Source organism: Balaenoptera musculus, chromosome 5 (genome assembly GCF_009873245.2).
Source record: "Balaenoptera musculus isolate JJ_BM4_2016_0621 chromosome 5, mBalMus1.pri.v3, whole genome shotgun sequence".
Taxonomy (NCBI): domain Eukaryota; kingdom Metazoa; phylum Chordata; class Mammalia; order Artiodactyla; family Balaenopteridae; genus Balaenoptera; species Balaenoptera musculus.
The window spans coordinates 38,378,294-38,400,275 of record NC_045789.1 but is presented as its reverse complement, the minus strand read 5'-3'; the positions used below and the strand labels follow the sequence as shown (position 1 = coordinate 38,400,275).

Genomic DNA, 21,982 nt, shown 5'->3' with positions numbered 1-21,982 from the left:
TAATGTTTCTAATGAATAACTGGAGTCAGAATACTTGGGCTCATTTTCTTCCACCATTAAGCGGGACATTTCTGCCTGAACCACCGGGCTGTTGTGAAAATGAAATGGGATATATTTGCCTAGCATATAGTAGACTGAGATATCCCACCTTCCCTTGACAGTAAAAGCAAATTTCACACTGTGGGAAAAGTGTATATTACCCATCTTCAGGTTATCTTTATTGACTTTACAACTATGTTTAGAAGTCACCAGGGTCTTAAGAAGTATCCTAATGGTTTGGGTTGGTTTGATGGTGTTTCTCTCAGCTGTTTTGGTGAAGTAATGAAATTCTATATCATGGGTTTAATTTTATTCATGTTTAAAAATATAACACTTTTTAAAATAAGAGACTTGAATAAATATTTTGTGCCACTAATAAAGTATTGAGTACCTGCTGCATTTTCAGGATTACAGAATTGTACTAGTTGTTGTGAGAACTATAGGGGGCTTTCAGTTGTATTTGGGCATCAGGAAACATATGGAAAAAAGATTATTGTACTGAATTGCACATCTTAATTTTGTGTTCTGGGTGACAGATCCAGTAAGGAAAGGCATGAGTAGGCGTATTCTCATGTAATTTGTGAAGGATGGACAACACTTGTGTAAGCGAATAAAGTAGGATGATTTTACAAGGTAGGGGAATCACTACAGCTTTACTAAAAAACATCAACAAGATGTCCCAAGACGCTCCATTCAGCGTTTGGCTTAAATAGCATTGATTAGTACATGAACTTCCAAAAGAGTATATGGGCACCAATCTTTATGTATCTTAATGCGAGTTAGAAAACATATATACACCAGCATATCAAACCCAGGATTTCATAAATATTGTTACTTAGGATCAGGCCAAGTAAAAAAGTGAGTTGATAGTAAGTTGATTTAAAGAAAACAGTACAGGTAGTATTGCAATATGGTATCACTGTCAGGATAGTGTGGAATTGACTGAAGTTTGGGTAAAACTGTTTTAGACTAGACTTTGAGTCATGGAGGAGAGAATTAGGAAGTTCAGTTAGAGATGGGGCAATGTCACAGAAGAAAAATAAGCTTGATGCCTCGACGTGACTTAAAACATTTCTTTGCCTTCGCCAATGAAGGGGCTTTTCATGCTTGAAAAACTTTCCTCCGTTCAGAACTGAGTTTTGTTCATTATTTTCTTGCCCCCTTCCTCCACCCCCTCCATCCAACTGGTGCTTAATAAATGTTTCTACTACCGACAGCTGTTACTGCTACTCCTGCTGCAAATGCCATACTGTAGACATTTTTGAGTGAGGAGTATCCTTTAGAAGGCTTTTATGATAATACTGTGTGACATGTATTGCTGACTATGCCAGCAGGTTGTCCTGCAAGTTCTTAGGTATGTAGGATTTGAAGGAGAATGGGCTCAACTCTGTTTGAACATTTTCAGGAGTAAAAATAGTACAGGGGCCATAGATTTTCTTCAGAATATCAGAATAGGGTAGAACCATCACTGCATGGTAATGAAGATATAGCTGATTTTTATAAGAGCATTACAGCCTGTGTTTTACTTCCCTTGCTTTCAGACCTAATAATTATTTATTGATTGGCACTGTGGGATAGATCGTGGCATTCATCCTTAAGAGCAGGTCTCATGCCAGAAGCCTCAGAATGGAGACATTCTCAATAATGCTCTAGTAGTTGGTTAAACAAACCCCAGGGTTTGGCTTTCTAATGGCCCATCATTGCCCCATAAAGGGACAGTCATGTAGAAGGGCAGTGCTAAATGGCCAGTTCTTGCTTTCTCCTCTTGGGCCTGGAACTCGTCTCATGGGAAGCTTTTTTGCACTTTCTCCTTGTTCCACAGGTGGCTCGACGTGAGGGCAGTCTCAAGCAAGCCCTCAAGGCTTATCAGCACTTGTCTGTTGGACAGCACCACAGCCCCTGCCCTGGCTCCCACCATCCCCTAGTCCCCGGGCCCAGGGTCCAGTCTCTACAAATCATCATGTTTTCCCCACATTAACTCAGAATTTATTAAATACGTATTGCAGACACAGGTGTCCAGTAGGTGATGGCTTCTTTCGCTGTTTAAAGGTAAATCAAAAAAACAACAAAAAACAGACAAACAAAAAAGATAAATCAGAGAGAGGTGCAAGCAAGGATTGTACTATATAGTTACCAAAAGATATAAAATTTGTTGTCATTCATTCCTTTAGCATTCTCTTCCTCTTTCCAGTGGAAGTTTTCTTAGATGTTCATTAAATAATAGTTGTGTTTGTGTGATGGGTTGGAGAAGTGGGGAAGTTTAGTAGAATGAAAGAAAGGAAAAAAAGACTGAGGCGTTTGTGTCATGGTAAGATTAATATTTGAATAAAAATGATGTCTGTATTTTATTGAGAATGTACTGTATATCAGGCACTGTGCTTAAGCTGTTTCCATGCAGTGAGCTTCATAGTTGGTCCCTGGCAGAGCCAAGTCTGGAAGCTGGTGTGTCCAGCTCAGAACCTTGCTCATAAGTACTACCCTGCAAGGCCAGAACCACTGAGGATGACTTGGAGGAATAGCTGAGGTTTTTGAGAATTCCCCAATTTGCAAAGACTGCACGGAGTTCTCCAATAAGCTGCAATAAAAAGCTTGACTTCACAGGAATTATTGTACGTAACTGGGCAAGTAGCTAGTGATGAGCTATGGTGAGAAGTGTGTTCCAGGGTGTTGAGTTCATGTTTGCGGCTAAAGCAGGATTATGAATCCACACATGTTGTGGAATTTTAGGGCTATTGTTAACTCTAGTCAAGGACCTTTTGGATGTATTTCTAGTGGCCATTGGTATCACCCAGGCTTTTCTGCTTCTGTCAGCTCCGGGTAGAGACTTGATGAGAGCAGTAGGTCAGCTTGCCCTTTGTAGCTGGAACTCGGTTCCTATAAAAGGTTTTTTAAAACATGTGTTTCTAATATGTCAAGATTGGTTTGGCCAAAAAGAAAATTGTAGCCTGATTTGTTTAAAGGAACAAAAATATCTACATGCCCAAGTTTGAATGCACAGAACATGGTTCAGTTCTTAGTTGACTTTTATGCCTTTTAATATTTTGACTTTTATTTCCTGTCAGTGCACTAGATATAAAGTAAAATTACATGCAGAACATATATACTACCTATAAAAGTTTTATTTTTATTAGGTTTTTTTCCTATGTATAAAATTACTGTATTATGAACTACTTTTAGTGTTAATGAGTAACCTCAGTAAATTACCGAGATGGCTATGTTGAGGGATGCATAAAAAACTTAGGAAACTTAAGATCATTTGTTTTGAAATTCATGATGTTGGAATTACTTAAACGAATTTTTGTTCTCTAGACTTCTTAGGTTCCTTTGCCATTGATCCATGTCTGTGTGTGTGTGTCTGTATTTTTGTTTATGAGGTTGGGCTATAATGTGAGCATGAAAGTTACCCTACCTACTCTGTGAATAAATTGCCTTTATATCTTATTTTACTAATAAATATTTACACATAATACTTTGTGATAGAAAATGTTACATAGAAAATTTTAAACTAAATGGGATTTTTAGTTCAGACACATCCTCACGTGTAATCGTACAGACAACATTACTTACCAGGTGGGGTTTAATAGGAACTCCTATTGGCTTCAGTATTCTGAATCCTGTAGATGGTTATATCGACCTTTAAAGCTAAGTGAAGGTTAAGCCATTTGGGGGGGTTTCCACATCCTTGGTTTTTCGGGGAGATGGGAAGAGTGGAGGATTGCCCATTTCATAAAGCCGTGTGTGTTTTTAAACTATGAGCATGGTGCTTTGCACAAATCAAAACTGCCAAAGGGACAGATGTTGCCAATTTCAAATGTACAGGGGGAAGGCAAATATTGCTAAGCAACGGTGTACTTGAGAGAGCATTTTTAGGAGCAGAGCCAGGGGAGTTGTGTCTGGGAGCACTCGCTGCTGCTTATGGCTCAGTACAAGGGAAGAGATGAAAAGTTCTTTCCTGTCAGGGCCGCCATTGCAGCTGCCAGCACAAAATACAGTGACCTAGTGGCACCGGTTAGGGCTGGCAAGGGGATGTATGGAAACAGGAAAGCCTTTTTGCCATGTAGGAAGGCAGTAAGACATGTTCACGGAGGTAAGTGCCCCAGTGCACAGCTGCCCCACAGTAAGTACCAGCGAGTGCAAGCCTGAGGTTCAGGTGGGGAAGACTGAGGCCTCAAAGGAAAACCTCTCTTTCTCCCCCTCCTTCTCTCTGCCCCCCCCCCCCCCCCCGACCCTTCTGTTTCCTCCCTTCCCCACTTCCCTTCTTTCCTCTCTCCCTCCTTCCCTCCTTGTTTTCTCTTTTGCCTCCTCTGTTAGGGGCTAACATCAAAGAAGGGAAGGATCTGAATAAACTCTAGTTGAGTGCTGCTGTGTGCCTGACCTTACAAACAAGGTAAATAAGCTTTCTAGCCACAGGCATTCAGCCGTCCCATGTCCCCTCCCTTCATGTACACTTGATAGGTAACAGACAGGTGGTGTGGAGAGGCTTTTTTTTCCTTTTGGCTGCCCCTAGAGACTTGGAATATCTCTTGAGATTTGCACTGGTTGTTGGTTTGGATTATGGATTTTCCTTTCTCTCCCTCTCTGTCTCTTTATAATGAAATAATGGAGTAAGAGCAGAGAAAGTATAATCTAGTTTTCTATCTATCGCAAATCACAGCACATTTTTGGCAGTGCATTTTAAAGAAATTAAAAACATTTTAAAATAAGCAATTCCTTACCAGTCAGATATTTTGTCCCTCTTTCAAACTCTGGTCTTGAACTTCTGGATCACTTGGCAAACATTGATGGTTTCTTTTGTCTTCCCAAAGTAAAGGTACAGGTCGAAGATATTGGCAGCATAAAAGCTTAAATATGTTTGTATACAGGTGTGCATTCCCCCCTCCCCTTCTCTCTCTCTCTCTCCCTCTCTCTCCCCCCCCCCCCGCCCCCCCAATCCCTTTTGGCTTTTATTGCTTTGTTTTTGTTTTTTGGCAGACAAATAGAATTTACCTCAAATATAAAAGATTGTGGAGCACCTACCCAAGTTTTAACCCATGTATTGATTTCTACTAGTATAGGAATATTTAGAAGTGTTCTTATTTCAGTGCAAGCAGGTGTAGTAGATAAATTTTAATGTTTAATGTTCTTGTAGCTTTATGGGTCTCATTAATTTATTCAGCATAGTTTGTGGTCACATAGTCCGTATCTATCTGGGGTGTAAATTTATGTGATGAAAGGCTAATTAGAGAACATGACAGTGTTTACATATTTTTCCCCCCTCAAAAAATAGAATTTGTTTAAGGTTAAGCAGTAGTGTATCTTCCATCGGCAAGAGAGCTCAGAAATTGGGCAGAAGTAATGAGAAAGCAGGGAGAACCCTCAGGTTGTTATAGCGCAAACTCTTCATTGATTGATTTAAATTTAGGTTATGCCTTTTGGCTTTTCAAAGTAGGAACTATGTCATAAAACGAGTTGGAGATCTGTTACACTCAGACTTAGGAAGCAAGAGAGTTTTCCAGTGATTTATGTTCCTCACAAGTTCTTGTTTTTGTTTTTAAAGACCGTGTTCTAGTTAGAAGAAACTGTTTTATTTGTCCTACAAAAAGCTTTTGAGAGAATCTTACTAAGGAGATGATTTTCTGACATTGAGATGCTTCTTAGAAGTTTTACCTAAAAGAGAGAGAAAAACAGATTAAGACTTACCTGCTCAGAGGCCAATCTAAAACTTTTCAGGTTCATTTAATGCTACTTGGTAGACAGCATTATCGTGACGATATTAATAATACTACTTATTTTAACAGAGTATTTGGCTGGCTGTATACCAATTAAAGAACTTGTTCAAAGGATTTTTGTAATTGGCCCGTGCCCCTCCCCTTTCCCCAAACTAGCAATGTGATTATGATAATGTCAGGGAAAAAGTTAAGTAGGTTCCGGGAGCCTTTTCCCTGGTGGGGCATGGGCCAGGTGTGTGGAATAGTCAGGAGGGCCACAGTTGAATTGATGTATAACTGAGATATAATTTACCTCTGCTGGATTGGTCCTCCTGTCCCTTAAAGGCAATTTTCAAGAGGAGTTGCTTTTGTTGTTCCTATCAGAATGATGGCCTATTTTTCGTATTCTCTCTTCTCTGGCACCTAGATTCTGCATTCTAGAAAGTGTAGAAGGAAAAGGAGAACATAGGAATGACAGTAAATGCAAGAATATTGGGAGTTAGGACAAATGTGGTTGAGTTATACTGTGCCTTAAAACACTCAAAAAGTTGGAGTCTTGGTTTAAGGGCTCCGGATTAAAGTCAAAAGAGTACTTTTAAAACTTCATTGCATGTGTGTGTGTGAGGGGATGAGAGAGAGTCAGAAGGACTTCGAGAGAAGTATATTGAGATGGAGAAAGATGGGCGGAGAGTCACTGACTGCTACATGTTTTCAAAATGAGTATAAACGTATTGTTTCCTACTGTAACTTTTAGAATGGTGGTCTGTGTAAGATGTGATAGAATTATGGTAGATGTACTACGAATGCTTAATGCTTTTAAATTCAGCAGGTATTAGAGCACATTTATTTTGGAAGCAAAGGAAATTTTCTCCTTGGCACAGATTAAATACCTATTTAAAATAAATACAAGAATAATTCTTTTATGTACTTATCTGGCCTGTCCCTTGTATTTATTTTTAAAAAATACTGGCACTTGTTGAGTGACTGTTTATTTAAAACGTTGTTATTAAACATATTTTCACTTTTGCCAGTTCAGTAAATCACTTTATGAGATGAGCTTTCCTAGAAGTCTCAGGCAATTTGTTTATACTTTCAGACCAAACTTACATACAAAGATAATGCAGGAAAAAGAAAAGATTATTAAATCTACTTGCGGTTCGGTGGCATTAGTAAGGTTTCTTTTTCATTGTAAAGAATCTGGTTTTTAATAAATTATAGAAAAGCAAAATAGTCTCTTAAATTTAGGTGCTCTTTGATATTAAATAAGTGATTTATAACCACCATAATGTTATATTAAATAATTACACTTTCTCGAATGATCTTTGGCCCTTTTTCTAGATCCTGGCAAGTAATCTGTTTGTTACCCAATATTAAAGACCAAAAAAAAACAAAAAAGGAATTTACTTATTCAGAATTAAGATATAAAGGGCAAGGCCATCTTTATTTGCCTTCTCTCCTCTGTGTTTATTATAGTATCAGTAATCCCCAGGGCAGTTTGAAGCTCAGATTGTTTCCTCAGAGTATATATTGCCTCTTGCCTACTGCTTCAGTAATTTTCTTTACTTTTTTTCCCTCTGGGTTCTGTTTTTTGTTTTTAAAAATCATGATGCCAGGAGACAGACAACCAACACCTAGCCCAGAGGAACTGTTGAGATTACCACTGGAATAAGTCCAGGATAAAAATCTTTATGTCCTTTCAGACAAAGCGTGGATTAAATGGCTTATCTTATTCATATGACTTCAGTTTCTTTCAACCTCATCCAGAAACCGATGGAAAGTTTTTTTTTTCTTCCCCCTGGTGTCTCTGTAGTCTTCACTTATGCCTAGCTATTAAAAAAAAAAATGTCCAGGCACCCTATGAAACACAGAATTAGACATGGTTCCCGAACATTGTTTGCCACTTAAATTTGATAGACACATACACTCAAAAAGGAGCAGTAATACAGGTTTATGCACCTATAAATCCTGTCATGGTTGACAAAGTAATTTAGTGGTGTTGTTTTAGACTCAGAACCATCCCTTAATATGATTTGTGAGAGAGTACTTGTGTGTGCGTGTTGTGTGTGTTTGTGTGCGTCTGGTGTGTGTGAGGTGGGGAGAGAACAGAGTAGGATGGGAACGGAGTAAGCATGGTCACAAAACACCATCACACTTCAGTTTAACACCCTCCCTGCAGTGGTATATTTTAATTGAAAGACTGCTTGTGCTTTGCAAATCAATGTACCCACTCAAAAATCCAAATTTAGTTCCTCTTAAAAAAAAAAAAAAACCTTAAAAGTTGTTTTAGTGAGTAGAATTGGTTAGGGAAGGGGGGTTAGGTCATGTAGTTTGGACCATTTGAAAGAACTTGTCAGTTTATTATCACTGGAATGGAACCACTGTCTAGACTTGTTCTTTGTGATGTCTTTTTCTTTTTTTAAAGCAGTGCTTTTTAGCCAGTCTTACTAAATCATTCATGGTTGCTATGCCCACAATGGGCTTCGTGGGGTCTCATGTGATCTTCCGTCAAAGGCACAGTGTTTTCAAGTCTTAAAACACTGGGGATTTCTGATTCCTTATTACACTGTGAATGGTAATAGTTCACAGTCAAAAGTTAGAAAGTTGGTGAATAACTGAGATTAGATATATTTACTCTCAAACAGTGGTAAGTTTTCTGCATTTGTTTTTCATCCAGGTACTTTGTTTTTAAGTCTGTTTAAACCTATCTCAGTTACACCCCACCCCTTTTCACTTTTTTTTTTTTCCCTTTTCACTTTTACACCAAGAAGTTATTTGACATATTGTCATAAAGGATATTTACTGAAAACATTTCTGCGTATAATGCAGCAACATAAATAGTATTTTTTTTTTTTTTTTTAGTGTTTCTGCTTTCTCCCCACCTGTAAATTTATTTATTTATTTATTTATTGTCTGTGTTGGGTCTTCGTTGCTGCGCGCGGGCTTTCTCTAGTTGCGGCGAGCGGGGGCTACTCTTCATTGCAGTGCACGGTCTTCTCACTGGGGTGGCTTCTCTTGTTGCGGAGCACGGGCTCTAGGCGCGTGGGCTTCAGTAGTTGTGGCACACGGGCTTCAGTAGTTGTGGCTCGCGGCTCTTTAGCACAGGCTCAGTAGTTGTGGCGCACGGGCTCAGTTGCTCCGCTGCATGTGGGATCTTCCTGGACCAGGACTCGAACCCGTGTCCACTGCATTGGCAGGCGGATTCTTAACCACTGTGCCACCAGGGAAGTCCCTAAATAGTATATTTTAAAATAAAAACTATTTCACGTGACTCTGTAGAAGCCTTACAGATATATTAAAATTTATATACTCATGTGATCTCAGGAAGTATAGTAATACAATAAATGAAACCAGCACTTTCATTACTCCCCTAATATTCATTTGTATATTTATATAAAGTAAGTGTTATAATTATATATGTGGGGAACAGCTACTCATGGCTCCTATTTTTATTTATTTAAACCAGATCTTAAGAACCAGATCCTAGGTTTCGTGATTAAAAGATGCCCTCTTTTAATAGAGATCAAAACAGAATTTCCAGAATATTTTAAGTAGTTCAGTTAATACAAGTTATGAGCTTTTGTAAATTTTATATACTTTAGAAAAATAAATTCTTTATGACACTAAAGCAAATTGCTTCACTGGTAAAATCAAAGTAACTGGAAAGGAACAATAAACTCTCTAGTTACATTAATCTTTAAAGTACATATAGTTCAAAATACTTCTTCCTGTAAGGGTTTATAAGTTTCAGTAATGATATTTAGGGTCTTTTTTTTCTTTTCATTTTTTAGCCTCTTTTTGCTCTAGCTGGTGAAAGGCAGGGAGATAACAGAGTTCGCTTATAGAGGAGTTTACCTAAAGGTGAACTTTATAAGCATTTGTGTGTGTTAGCTCTCATTTAATAAGTGAATTGGGGTGCTAGCACATCTTCCAAGCTTCCAGCATTCTGTTTCTGCATTTATCCTGGAATATTTCTTGATCTCCAGTCTCAAGGAGATACACCCTTCCTTTACCTCACCCAAGCATGCCCAATGTACCTCTCCCCCAACAATCATGATCTGATGTTACTGTCACATCAGAAACTGCTCTCTGAGAAACTCCCATCCTCAAATTGCACTTAGGCAACTTACTCCTTGGGTGAAAAGCATCTCACTGAGTTGATGGTGGTGATAGAATTTCATTATTTTTTTTTTTTTCAGTTGAGGATTTCTGTATCTTAAAAAACAAAACAGCCTTGTTCTGTGAAGTTGCCTAGAGTTTTGCGGATTTGAGCAAACACACATTGCTTCCAGTATACAGGAAAAAATGGAGAATTCACTATAAAATATTCCATAATTACTTTTTGGCTAGCTCATGTTTGTGAATTCTGTCGGAGATGCCATGAGATGGCAAGATCAGGTTCATTCATTTGACAGATATTACTTGCATATCTGTGTTAGTCCAGAATTATGCTAAGGCCCTGGGAGATACTGGGATGAATAAAGCCAATCCCTGCCTGTAGGAAACCGTTCCGGGGGAGACAGATTAGAGCACCATGAGTTACCATTCAGAGTTGAAGGTGGTGGGTACAGAGTCAAGGTGAAGGAAGACTTCCAGGAAAGGACAGCCAGTGTTTGTGACACCCATGTTTCCAGACTGCTGCCCCTTTTCTAGTTCCTCCAACATGAGTAGAATTGCTTGGTCTTTCCACAGTAAATTTTTGTTGGACGATAGCTGTAGGTGACCTGTAGATTCCTCATCATTTAAAATAATTTTGTCCTTCATCAATCTCTTTCCTCTTCTCCTTGAAACATTTACTTGGAGAACTATAGAGATTTCTGCAGTTAGCATAACATTAATTGTGGTAGCCTCCATGCCTGGCAGACCAGTTTGACATTAAAAAGAGGCTTCCAGGGAACACGTAACTCTTTGCTACATATTGAAGCTTATCACCTAAAAAAAAACAAAAAAAAAACAAAAAAAAACTACCCCAAACCCTGCCATTATTTGAAAATATTTGAGTAGAGATTCAGGGTGTTTAATTTTTTGAAGGGAGAGTTTGACAGTTAAAATTGGTTTGCATTATAATACTATTCATCTTTAGGAAAACTGTTAAGGGTATCTTAGTCTCTGTTTTCTGACCCATTATCCTTCCTTCCATATTAACAATCTATAGCTTTCCTTTTTTTCTTTTTGTACTATAAGTGTGTCCATAAATCTGCCCAGGGATTTAAAAAATTCTTATCTAAAATACTGGGTGTGGAAGTAGACGTTTAGATAGTTGCCCAAAGGGCATGACACTTCTGAAGAAGTAATACTGTTAGAACCTTGTGCCTTTTTTCAGCCCGAGTAGGCATACCCAAGCAGTATGAGCGAGTTCTTGGAATAGGCCTAGCTATTTAGGTAATTTACTTTGTATTCACAGAATAAAATTGATTTTATGCCAGAACCTTGCTCAGGCAGGCCTTTTGGTTTCCTCCTCTAATCTGTCTCTGGGAAGTGCTGATTATTGCATCTTCATGATAAGTGCTTAAGTTTATTTGTGCGGCATTAGCTTTAACGTGAGTTGTCTTATTTCTTCCTCACAACAATCCTATGAGGCTCTGTCTATTTCAAATATATCTGCCCAGTATTTAAGCATGACTGATTAAAAAAAAAAGAGAGAGAGCCCACCCCCACCCCAAATACATCTCTTTCAAGGGCTTTGTAGCATTCTAGTTTGGGATACAAGAGTGAACTAGCCAGCACATACTGGGCCAGACACCAAGTCCTAGGTTTTCCCAGGAGCACCTCACAGGAAGACTGACTGTAAATCTAGGAACAGTTCAGTGTGCTGAGTGTTACATGAGGCAAGCCCAGAGCTCCGAGGAGGAAGCTGTGGACAGATTCATATAGACATGTGTTTGGGAGAAGGAAAGTTACGTAGAAGAATGCTAATAGAGAGTAAACACAAATGTGGCAGAGACCTTTGGCTGTACTTTTGAGTAAAAATTTTTATCCTTAACTTTTAAAATCTCAATCTAATGTTTGTGTTTTCCTTTATAAATACATAATATACTTCATAATGCAGAATTTTAAAAGATATACAGTGAAACTCTTCCCATTACTCTAGCCCTCCAGCCACTTAGTTTTCGTTTCTAGAAGTAATTAATGTTATAGATTTCTTGTGTTATTCCCAATGGTATTTTATGCATAATAAGTAACTCAACATATATATTCTCTTCTGACGTCACCTTTTCATTTCAAATCCTGGCATGTATTGCACCTGGTTTTTTCCCTCCCCCTTAACAGTATAGCTTGGAGATTACCCAAATCAGTGCACGAAGAGTGCCCTCATTCTTTGTCATGGCTGCGTAATATTTCTGCCTAAGGGGCATGTAACACGGTTTTCTTAGCCAATTACCTCTAGATGGGAGTTTAGATTTTTTCCAGTACCTTACTATTTGGAGACTAGGCTGAAGTGAATAACTTTGTGCATACATCTTTTTGTACACGTAGGAGCTGGTGCTAGAGCTAAAATTGCTGGGTCAGAGCATGAGAAAATAGAATTTGGTGGCTCTTGCCAAATTGCTATCTTCAGAGATTGTGCTGTTTTACCCTCCCACCAACCACGGTATTTGAGCGCCTATTTCCCCACATCTATCTCATAGACACAGAATTGTCCGTCTTTCTTCTTTTGTTTTGCCAATCTGATATGTGAAAAATAGTTTCTAAGAGTAATCTTAATGTTTTGAAGGAGAAAACAATGCAAAACAATTTCCTTTTTGTCCCTCGTACGTTTATTTCTGTGTAGTTTGCTAATTAAGATGTTGGCTTATAATTCAAAGAAACTACAGTATTTAGAAAGTCTCTAATGCTCTAAAAATTGGGAATTTGTTTTCGTATTCTGAGTTCGGAGGCTGAAAACTGTACCAGCAAATGTTGATTGGTTGCCTCTCTGTGGCAGGCAGCGTGTAATTGGTGATTTAGCAAGGCAGAGCTGGCCCCTGCAGTCATGGAACTAGTAATCTAGGAGAAGCAGAGATGGTGGGACATGAGGCGGTTTGACAGCCATGGGAGCACATGCACAGTTTTGGGAGTGAGGGAATCAAGGAATATTTTCCAGAAGATGGTCTTTAATCTGCCACTCAGAGTCTGAGTAGGAGTTTTCCCGACACAGGTGGGAGAGGGAAACGGGTTCCAGGCAGGGGCAAGAAGAGTGTGGCTTATCTAGTTAGTTTGGGATAGGTGAGCAGCAAGTAGATACTATAGACTGAACCATAGTCCAAAAGTTGACATATATCTGAAGAAAAATAGCACGAGAATTTGTTTAATCTTTTAAAACATAAAATGAGAGAGAACCTATTGGGGTTTCTTTAAAAGCTGTCACACCAGTGAAGACTGCCTTGGTAATGTTGGCCCCATGTATTTATTTCACATATCAGTGCCTCCTGATAGTTTTTATAAGTTTATTTATTTATTTATGGCTGCGTTGGGTCTTCACTGCTGTGCGCGGGGTTTCTCTAGTTGTGGTGAGTGGGGGCTACTCTTCATTGTGGTGCATGGGCCTCTCACTGCAGTAGCTTCTCGTTGAGGAGGAGCACGGGCTCTAGGCGCACGGGCTTCAGTAGTTGTGGCATGTGGGCTCAGTAGTTGTGGCGCATGGCCTTAGTTGCTACTTGGCAGTGAGAATGTTCCCAGACCAGGGCTCAAACCTGTGTCCCCTGAATTGGCAGGCAGATTCTTAACAACTGCGCCACAAGAGAAGTCCCTCCTGTTAGTTTTTAAAGGTTCACATTTGACCTTCATACCAACCCTGTGAAGCAGTTAGGATTGGTAATATTATCCCTTTATTGCCATGAGGAGATAGTCCCAGGGAAGTTGAATCTGAGCCAGCATTGCAAGAACCAGTCCTCAGCAGAGCCAGAACTAGAATCCAAGATCTTTTGACCTCCTTCGTCAGCACTCTGCCTGTGTGCTCCCTGCAGTTCTGGTTAGTGATAACTAAGCCTTTTTGAGAACAGCATTGTTAAAAAAGTGCTGCTCTGTTGAAACTTGAGAGGCTTAAAACACAGTATTGCCAGAGCCTCCTGGTCTTAACGGTGAGGTCTATTTCTTCCGTCCAGCTCTTTTTAGCTTATTAAAACAAACTGTGTCATGCTTAAAAGACATTTACTGACATATTTTATTTTGGTATCAGTGCATTTCCTTAGGATCACACAGTGTCATTCCAAGAGGAGTGAGAAATCAGACCGAGGCCAGCATCGCTGCCTTTTCTGGTCTGAAGTACCCGCAGTAGTAAGAGGCAGTTAAGTCTCAATACCAACTTCTTTGCACAAACACAGGGAAAACAGTACTCCTTGAAAATCGTTGTGGTCATGCATACGACAACTGGGATCATATCCCCTCCTTAAATACTAATCTATTTGTCTCTTGCCTGAAGTTGAGGTTTTTGAAAAAGTAGTGTAGCAACATTCGGAAGTCAGGCTCAGTCACTTGAGAGCGTTGTGTGACCTTGGACATGTAACTTAATTTCTTTAGAATTCAGTCTTCATTTTAAAAACTGGGGGTTATACCGCAAAGATTGATGTGAGAATGAAATGGAGCATTACGCAGGATTCCCTCAAATTTTTATTTCATTTTTCAGTGTCTGTAATAAGGGATGTATCTACAGTTGATGCGTACGTTTAGTGCCGTAGGTTTTCCCCTGCCAAGTTAATGATGGTGCATTTTACAATAGATGGTATCAAATGGAGGAAATGTGTGAGAATTTAATGCAGTATCAAGTACAATATGTGTTCAATAAGTAGCTACTTTTTTTTTTTTTTTTTTGAATAGGATTATGGTTCCTGTGTTAAGGCCATACCCCATGGGGAAGTGAGGGCTCCGCTGGGAGGTCCGTGTATATACAGGACACCGTATGTGTGAGGTAGCCGAGCTGGTCTCCTCTAGGAACCTAGATGTTGAAGGTGGGAGACAACAGTGTGATTTGTGGTTGTGAGTGTCTAAAGTCAGTGCCTCTGCCCCTGAAGGTGCGCTAGACAGGGAAGGACCTGCAAACTAGATAGAGCTTCTGCATTCACGCAGTTAGCACAGATTGTTGTTGTTGCTGCTTTTTAATCATCCCTTGTTCTTTGAAGAAGTCTTACCTAAAGATCTTCAGCCTTAACTTGGCTGAGCTTCAGAGAGGCTGATTATTTACTCCTTGGCCACAGTGTTGAAGGGAGAGCCTGGCTTCTCTGAGTAGGGGTGGCATTACTCAGCTGGGGACCCTGTGGGGAAAGTGGATTTTAAGGAAGGGGATTAAGCCATAATGGTTTGTTGAACTGCCCCTCCCTTTTTGGAAAGTCTCCTTCCAGTGGCAGACTTGGAGGTGCCAAGTTGTACTTTTTAAAACGAGGCAGCCGGTCCTTATGGATCTTCCTCTGCTGAGATACCTACTGTACTCTAGTGTGAGTCTCTAATTTGGGTTAGGGAAGAGTGGGGATATGAATCTTGGGTAGATGGAACATAAAATGGGCTCATACTATACAGATGATCTGGTAACCACCACCCCCCCCCCCTTTTAAATAAAGCTGTAAAGCATACCTTGGTACACACAGAAGTATCTAGAGGTAAAAGGGCATTAACTCTGTCTAACTTACTCTTGAATGGCTCAGTGTAGATGTGTGGGTGGAGGGCAGGGAGAGAAAAATAGAAAGCAAACTGTGGTAGAATGCCAGCATTTGGGGAATCTGAGTGAAGGGTTTGTAGGAATTTCTTTTACTGTTTTTGTTATTTTTCCGTAAGTATGAAATTCTTTCCAGAGGAAAAGTTGAAAATACCTTGAGCGTCTTTCCATGCAAGTACATGTATTTACATTATTTTATGATCATTTCCAGTTATTTGCCATTGTAAACAGTGCTGCATGGAGATCTTTACATATGATGTATCCTCATGTATTTGGGATGGAATTCTGGCACCCCTTTGAAATACCCCCATTTTCATAATGGACCTGATAAGAAAATTCACAATTAACCAATTAATGCTTGAGCCTTAGACTTTAGTTAGAATTTTAAATGGGTTAAATGGTGACTGTTGAGCAATATTTATCTTACCCTGATACCAATAAACAATAATCTGTGGAAAAAATTTCTTCAGTCCTGGTTCATCTCATGTAATAAAATTTTAGGGAAAAAAATGAATCTTTTAGTGACATGAAACGTCTTGGCTAAGGGTTGACGGCTTGAGTAGTAATGAAGATCAAAAAGTCTTTGAATGTCCTGAAGTTGTAGCTTCCTGACCCCATTCTGTTGGAAGCAGTGGGCAAATCTTTTTTGCCCTCATTCCAACTGTGCTTCACTGTTACGTTGATTGCTGTATTTTTTTTAATCAAAAAAAAAAAAAATTTTTTTTTTGCTGTGTTGGGTCTTTGTTGCTGTGCGCAGGCTTTCTCTAGTTGCAGCGAGCGGGGGCTACTCTTCTTTGCGGTGCACAGGCTTCTCATTGCGGTGGCCTCTCCCATTGCGGAGTACAGGCTCTAGGCGTGCGGGCTTCAGTAGTTGTGGCACGCAGCCTCAGTAGTTGTGGCTCGCAGGCTCAGTTGCTCCGCAGCATGTGGGATCCTCCTGGACCAGGGATTGTACCTATGTCCCCTGCATTGGCGGGCGGATTCTTAACCACTGCGCCACCAGGGAAGCCCCTCAAAAGTTTTTTTAATTGAAGCATAGCTGTTTTACAGTGTTGTGTTAATTCTGCTGTACAGCAAAGTGATTCAGTTGTACATACATATACATTCTTTTTTAATATTCTTTTCCCTTATGGTTTATTATAGGATATTGAATATAGGTCTCTGTGCTATACAGTAGGACCTTGTTGTTTATCCATTCTGTATATAAAAGCTTATTACATCTTCCAACCCCAGCATCCCACTCCATCCCTCCCCTAACCCCGTCCCCCATGACTGCCAGATATTTTAATTGGATTCTCATTCTCATTCCAGCAGCAGATAGGATGAGGGGACTATTTAACCAGAGTCGGGAGTCATATGCTCTGTTCTGTTGATTAACTTTCAACTCCTAATTGTTGTTCCTAATGACGCATGTGAAAGATTAAAACTGTAGGATATAATTACATTTTACCCGCAGGTCAAAACAGCATTCATTGTTTCTGACATTTGTGCTATAATATTTGGTCCAGTTTTTAGGCATTCCTTAATAGTCTTGAAAAACAAAAATTGGGTAAGCAGGTCCTGTTGTTGACATGCATAATGCATAAAGGCAGGTCCAGTAGGGCCAGCAGAGAAAGGGGATACCCTTGATTCTTTGGTTATACCTCCTAACTTCCAGACCCTACCTCAAAAATAGCAAACTGCAAACATTTCAATAAAATCATCTCCATGAAATTTACATGTTTTAAAACCAGACCTAGGCAGGTCAAACTGCATCTGAATTTTGACGTGTCCATTAGATTCAATTCCAGGAGAGTGTGAATGCTGTATGCTCTTTTCCTTTTTCCTTAAAGAAACTGGAATGAGGGAAATGGTGGATTAATAAACCCTAGATCAGGAATTAACAACCAATGCTGTATTAAATTACACTCAAATTAGAGACGAGAGCCCTGAAAAGAACCCTTTTCCATCTACACTCTGGCTGTGAGGCAAGCATTGGACCAACTGACTGGGAAGAGCAGTGCTTTCTTCACAGCAGGGGCAGTAATGGGAGGGGTGTGTGTTGTACAGGAGTTGCCCAGGGCACTTGGCTCATGAACTGACACACAGCAAAAGCTGATATTCTATTAAAAACTGTGAAGTCAGGGGATTTGTTCCATATCTCTAGTTAAGGAAAAGTGATTTTTTTTTTTTTTTCACACACACACACTGTATTTTATTTTTATAAGAGATAAATAGACTGACACCAAGCATTGTACATGGATGACCACAACAAAAGCAACAATGATTGCAATTACCAAACATGAAACACACTCATACTATGTCATAATATTGACATTCAGTCCAGTAATCCTCCACTGTAACAGCTCCTTTACTTTGCAGTGAAAATTGATTTGTATATTCTTTGCCTCTGAGTCCTTGTGGGATTTTTTTTTTTTTTTTTAAATTCAGACAGAAAGTCACAAAAATTATACTCATCCTCATCAGTTCACTCAGTCCCATGTAATTAATTTTTTTTTTCATCTTGATCTTTTGTTAGCACTTTTATGAGTTCATCAGTTTTTCATTAGAGTTCTGAAAATGCTTATTCATTCAGTTCAGCAGTACAGTCAGTTACCAGAAACCTGTACTTGTCAGAGTCTTTTCCATGAATTTCTTGAAGATGAAACCCTTTTATAGGAACATATTTGCAAAATCATCAGAGTACACCCAGAACTGTCTGTAAATGACAAAAGACTTAAAAATGACCACGGTTAAAGATTTGATGAAAGTTCATAATAATGCAGTTGACAAGAAAATTAGTTATTTCTGAGATATACATGTTAAAGTAATAACTAGTATTATTACTTATAACATTATACCAGAACATATAAGATTTTTAGAAATTTCATGTAATGTCTGAAACATTTATATTAACGTATTTCCATACATATTTCCATACAAATACAAATATAAGATTTTTAGAAATTTCATGTAATGTCTGAAACATTTATATTAACGTATTTCCATACATATTTCCATACAAATACAAATATAAGATTTTTAGAAATTTCATGTAATGTCTGAAACATTTATATTAACATATTTCCATACATATTTCCATACAAATACAAATATAAGATTTTTAGAAATTTCATGTAATGTCTGAAACATTTATATTAACATATTTCCATACATATTTCCATACAAATACAAATATAAGATTTTTAGAAATTTCATGTAATGTCTGAAACATTTATATTAACATATTTCCATACAAATAACCCAATGAAAGTTTAGTATTAGTTGTTTTGTTTGTTTTTTTATACTGCAGGTTCTTATTAGGCATCAGTTTTATACACATCAGTGTATACATGTCAATCCCAATTGCCCAATTCAGCACACCACCATCCCCACCTCACCGCAGTTTTCCCCCCTTGGTGTCCATGTGACCATTCTCTACATTTGTGTCTCAACTTCTGCCCTGCAAACTGGCTCATCTGTACCATTTTTCTAGGTTCCGCATACATGCATTAATATACGATATTTGTTTTTCTCTTTCTGACTTACTTCACTCTGTATGACAGTCTCTAGATCCATCCATGTCTCAACAAATGACTCAATTTCGTTCCTTTTTATGGCTGAGTAATATTCCATTGTATATATGTACCACAACTTCTTTATCCATTCGTCTGTTGATGGGCATTTAGGTTGCTTCCATGACCTGGCTATTGTAAATAGTGCTGCAATGAACATTCGGGTGCATGTGTCTTTTTGAATTACGGTTTTCTCTGGGTATATGCCCAGTAGTGGGATTGCTGGGTCATATGGTAATTCTATTTTTAGTTTTTTAAGGAACCTCCATATAAAAAAGATTTTACTTTTCCATTTTCTTTGTACTTAAAAATGTAAAGACTGTAAAATGACATTTTCTAGAAACTATGGTTGTGATACTAGCAACAGCAGCTGTCATTTGTTTAGCTGGGGATAAGCAAGGTGATCTTTCCTTTAAGACCCTAGGTAATCTCCTCTCTCCCTAGGGTCTGTCTCTGGAGAACTATTTTGTGTGTACTTGTTTGTGTGTGTGTGTGTGTGTATGTGTACATGTATGTGTGCACGTGTGTGTGTGTGTATAAGATGGAAATGCTGACTTCAAGTAGGGCTAGAATTTAAAATGAATTTTTGGCAGGTAAAGTTTCTAATATTTTAGAATATTACCATGATATTACCATAAAATCTATCCTTGATTGGATGCTGGCCTCCTTCCTGTGGGCTCAGTAAGATGTTCAGAATGAATGCCATCTTCATGTTCACGTAACTTGGCTCACTGGACAGATGTTGCTATAAAGCAGCAAACTAACACCACCTCCACTTTTGTTATATCTGTTATTCCCCTAGATTTACTAATGTACTAATTTTCTTTAATATACATATTTTCCATCAGAAGCTTTTGACCTAAGGGTCGTAATTCGTCTATCATTGTGTCCAGCAGAAACCTTTCCTGCACGATTAGGTCAGGTTAATCTCTTTGGTTTTATTTCATCCAGAATGTGAAGTTTCTCCTATTTAGCTCGTAAGAGGTGGGCCCTGAGGTGATTCTACTTACAAGAGTGTTGCTGTATTAATTAGTACCAGCACTCTAGTTGTTTTTTGTTTGTGTGCTAATCTTTTTCTTGCTTTTCCCGTTCAGCAGACCTACTCCAGTGAAGTCCATTGTGTTGAAGAGATTCTGAAGGTGAGCTTATTGTTATTATTTCTTGCTTGAAGAAATACTTAAGTAGGCAGACATATATTCATTTTCTTTGACTTCAATAAACAGTTGCCGTTCTAAACTCCTTTAAACAGTTTCTCCCCTCATACCTCCCAAAGCAAAATAAACCAGAATAATAACAAAGGGAGTCTTAGGACATTATTGAACTATCTGACAGATTTTAATTGAAATGAAGTCTACAAACTGCGAGGCATTTGGACCAGAGTCTTAAGACATCTCCCTTAAGCTTTTCTGGTTGTCTGTAGAGACCCTGGAGAATTGCTCACCTCCCAGAGAGGAGATGCCCTGTGTTGCTGCAGCAGGGGGCACCAGGGGTTAAGTAGTGCTTGGTTTTCACCTCTCGGTGTTTTATAGGTGACACTTTATATGTTTGGCCTTATCGTCAGTGAGACCATGAATTTTTAAAGGGATAAAAAGAAAAATAGTAGAAAGTAAATGGACATCTTTACACCTACCTTGAAAGGGTTATTTTTTGCTCTTGTTTGAGACCATGCCAGGAACATTTGTGCTGCTTCTACAAATACATCATTGAATCCATTATCCATTTGTTCAGTTTTCCTTGCACGAGGATGACAAATTCCTTTTAGAATTCAGTTCCAGGAAAATAAATAAATTCTCCTGATGAACCGGCATGCTTTCTTTTTATCAGAGAAGAATTATATAAACTGTTATGTGTCCCATTTTGGCTTTAACTTCCAGGAATCTAGAGCTAAATTTAATGCTCAAATACAGTAATTGTAATGGCTGAGAGTTTTGTTTGTTTATTTCTCATTCCTCCTCTGTGGCTCTTAATTTTCTTCCATGTCACTTTTAATGATACTCTTACTTTATCTTTTGCTATAAGGTTTCTGATTTTTGTTTTCTGGTTTTTTTGGAAGTAGGAGAGGTATGACACATGTACCTATTAATTTTTATCCCAACTGCACACTTTTTTCCTCAAAATATGCTTACCCAATTTTTTCCTTTAAGTTTTCATTGCAAAGTATTAAGTGAGGTGGTGCTGAAACCAGTAATTAAGTATATTGGTTACCTTCTCATTTGTGCAATTTTTGACAAAGGTGGTGTCTAGCCAGATGTTTGGAAAACAGTTCCATTATTTTTGTTTTACTATCTTCGGTATCCTACTTTTGTAGTTAGAGTTTTCTAAGAAAGAAATACCTCTAAGGAAACATACTTTGGATTGCTGAAAATGAGAAATTTTTGCCAACCAGCAAGTAAGATTAATAATAAGATATCTTGATCAAGCTTTTGTTTTATCCTCTCCCTCTGGTATTTCTGAAATTCTTTGGTAAGATGAGTCATAAAAGTAACAAACGACTTAGTTATGAAATAATAGCCTTAGCATTTTCCCTGAAATTGTGTGTGATTTGTTCCCTGGTTATTTCAAAAGTAAATGCAACAATATAGATTAGTTGTCTCCTGCATGTGTCAAATGCTTCTGTTAACGTTTTGATGTATGTTAATATACGACTTGTTGAGTCCTTTATGTAAGGTGGTAGTATTAGAACATCAGGCAAGCATTTTTAATTTAATAAACTCATCCATCCTCCCTCCCCTCTCAGCCAACATCACTTTAATGAGTTCTTGCTTACCTGGATATGCTTGAAAGTAGATGGTTAATGCGAGCCACAGGTGAGTGTTTTCATTTGGAAGTCTTAAAGAGAGAGAGTAAATCGCAGGATGTCCCGGACTGAAGAGGGGCTTGGGTCTCTGCTTTGTGCAGACTTAGAATCTGTCCCCTTCTCTTCTCCTCTTTTGGGGCCTCAGTTAAGTCACGTGTACTCCCTGGACTTCAGTTTCCTCACGGGTAAAATGAAGGCCCTGGGCTGGTAGATAGTAGATGACTCTAGGGTCAAATCCAGCTCTCACTCTCTGATGTCGATCCAGATACTTCCCTCTGCC

General features: G+C 38.7%; 1 protein-coding gene across 9 annotated transcripts in view; it reads left to right on the top strand.

Moving 5' to 3' along the window:
• The window catches only part of AFF1 (AF4/FMR2 family member 1), a 207,076-nt gene that overhangs the window by 131,849 nt on the left and 53,245 nt on the right, over positions 1-21,982 (top strand). For all 9 annotated transcript variants that reach the window (XM_036852590.1, XM_036852596.1, XM_036852592.1 and 6 more), the window contains one exon: positions 20,000-20,044. In XM_036852590.1, the coding sequence (XP_036708485.1) occupies positions 20,000-20,044 (45 nt within the window). The remainder of the gene's footprint in view (positions 1-19,999; positions 20,045-21,982) is intronic.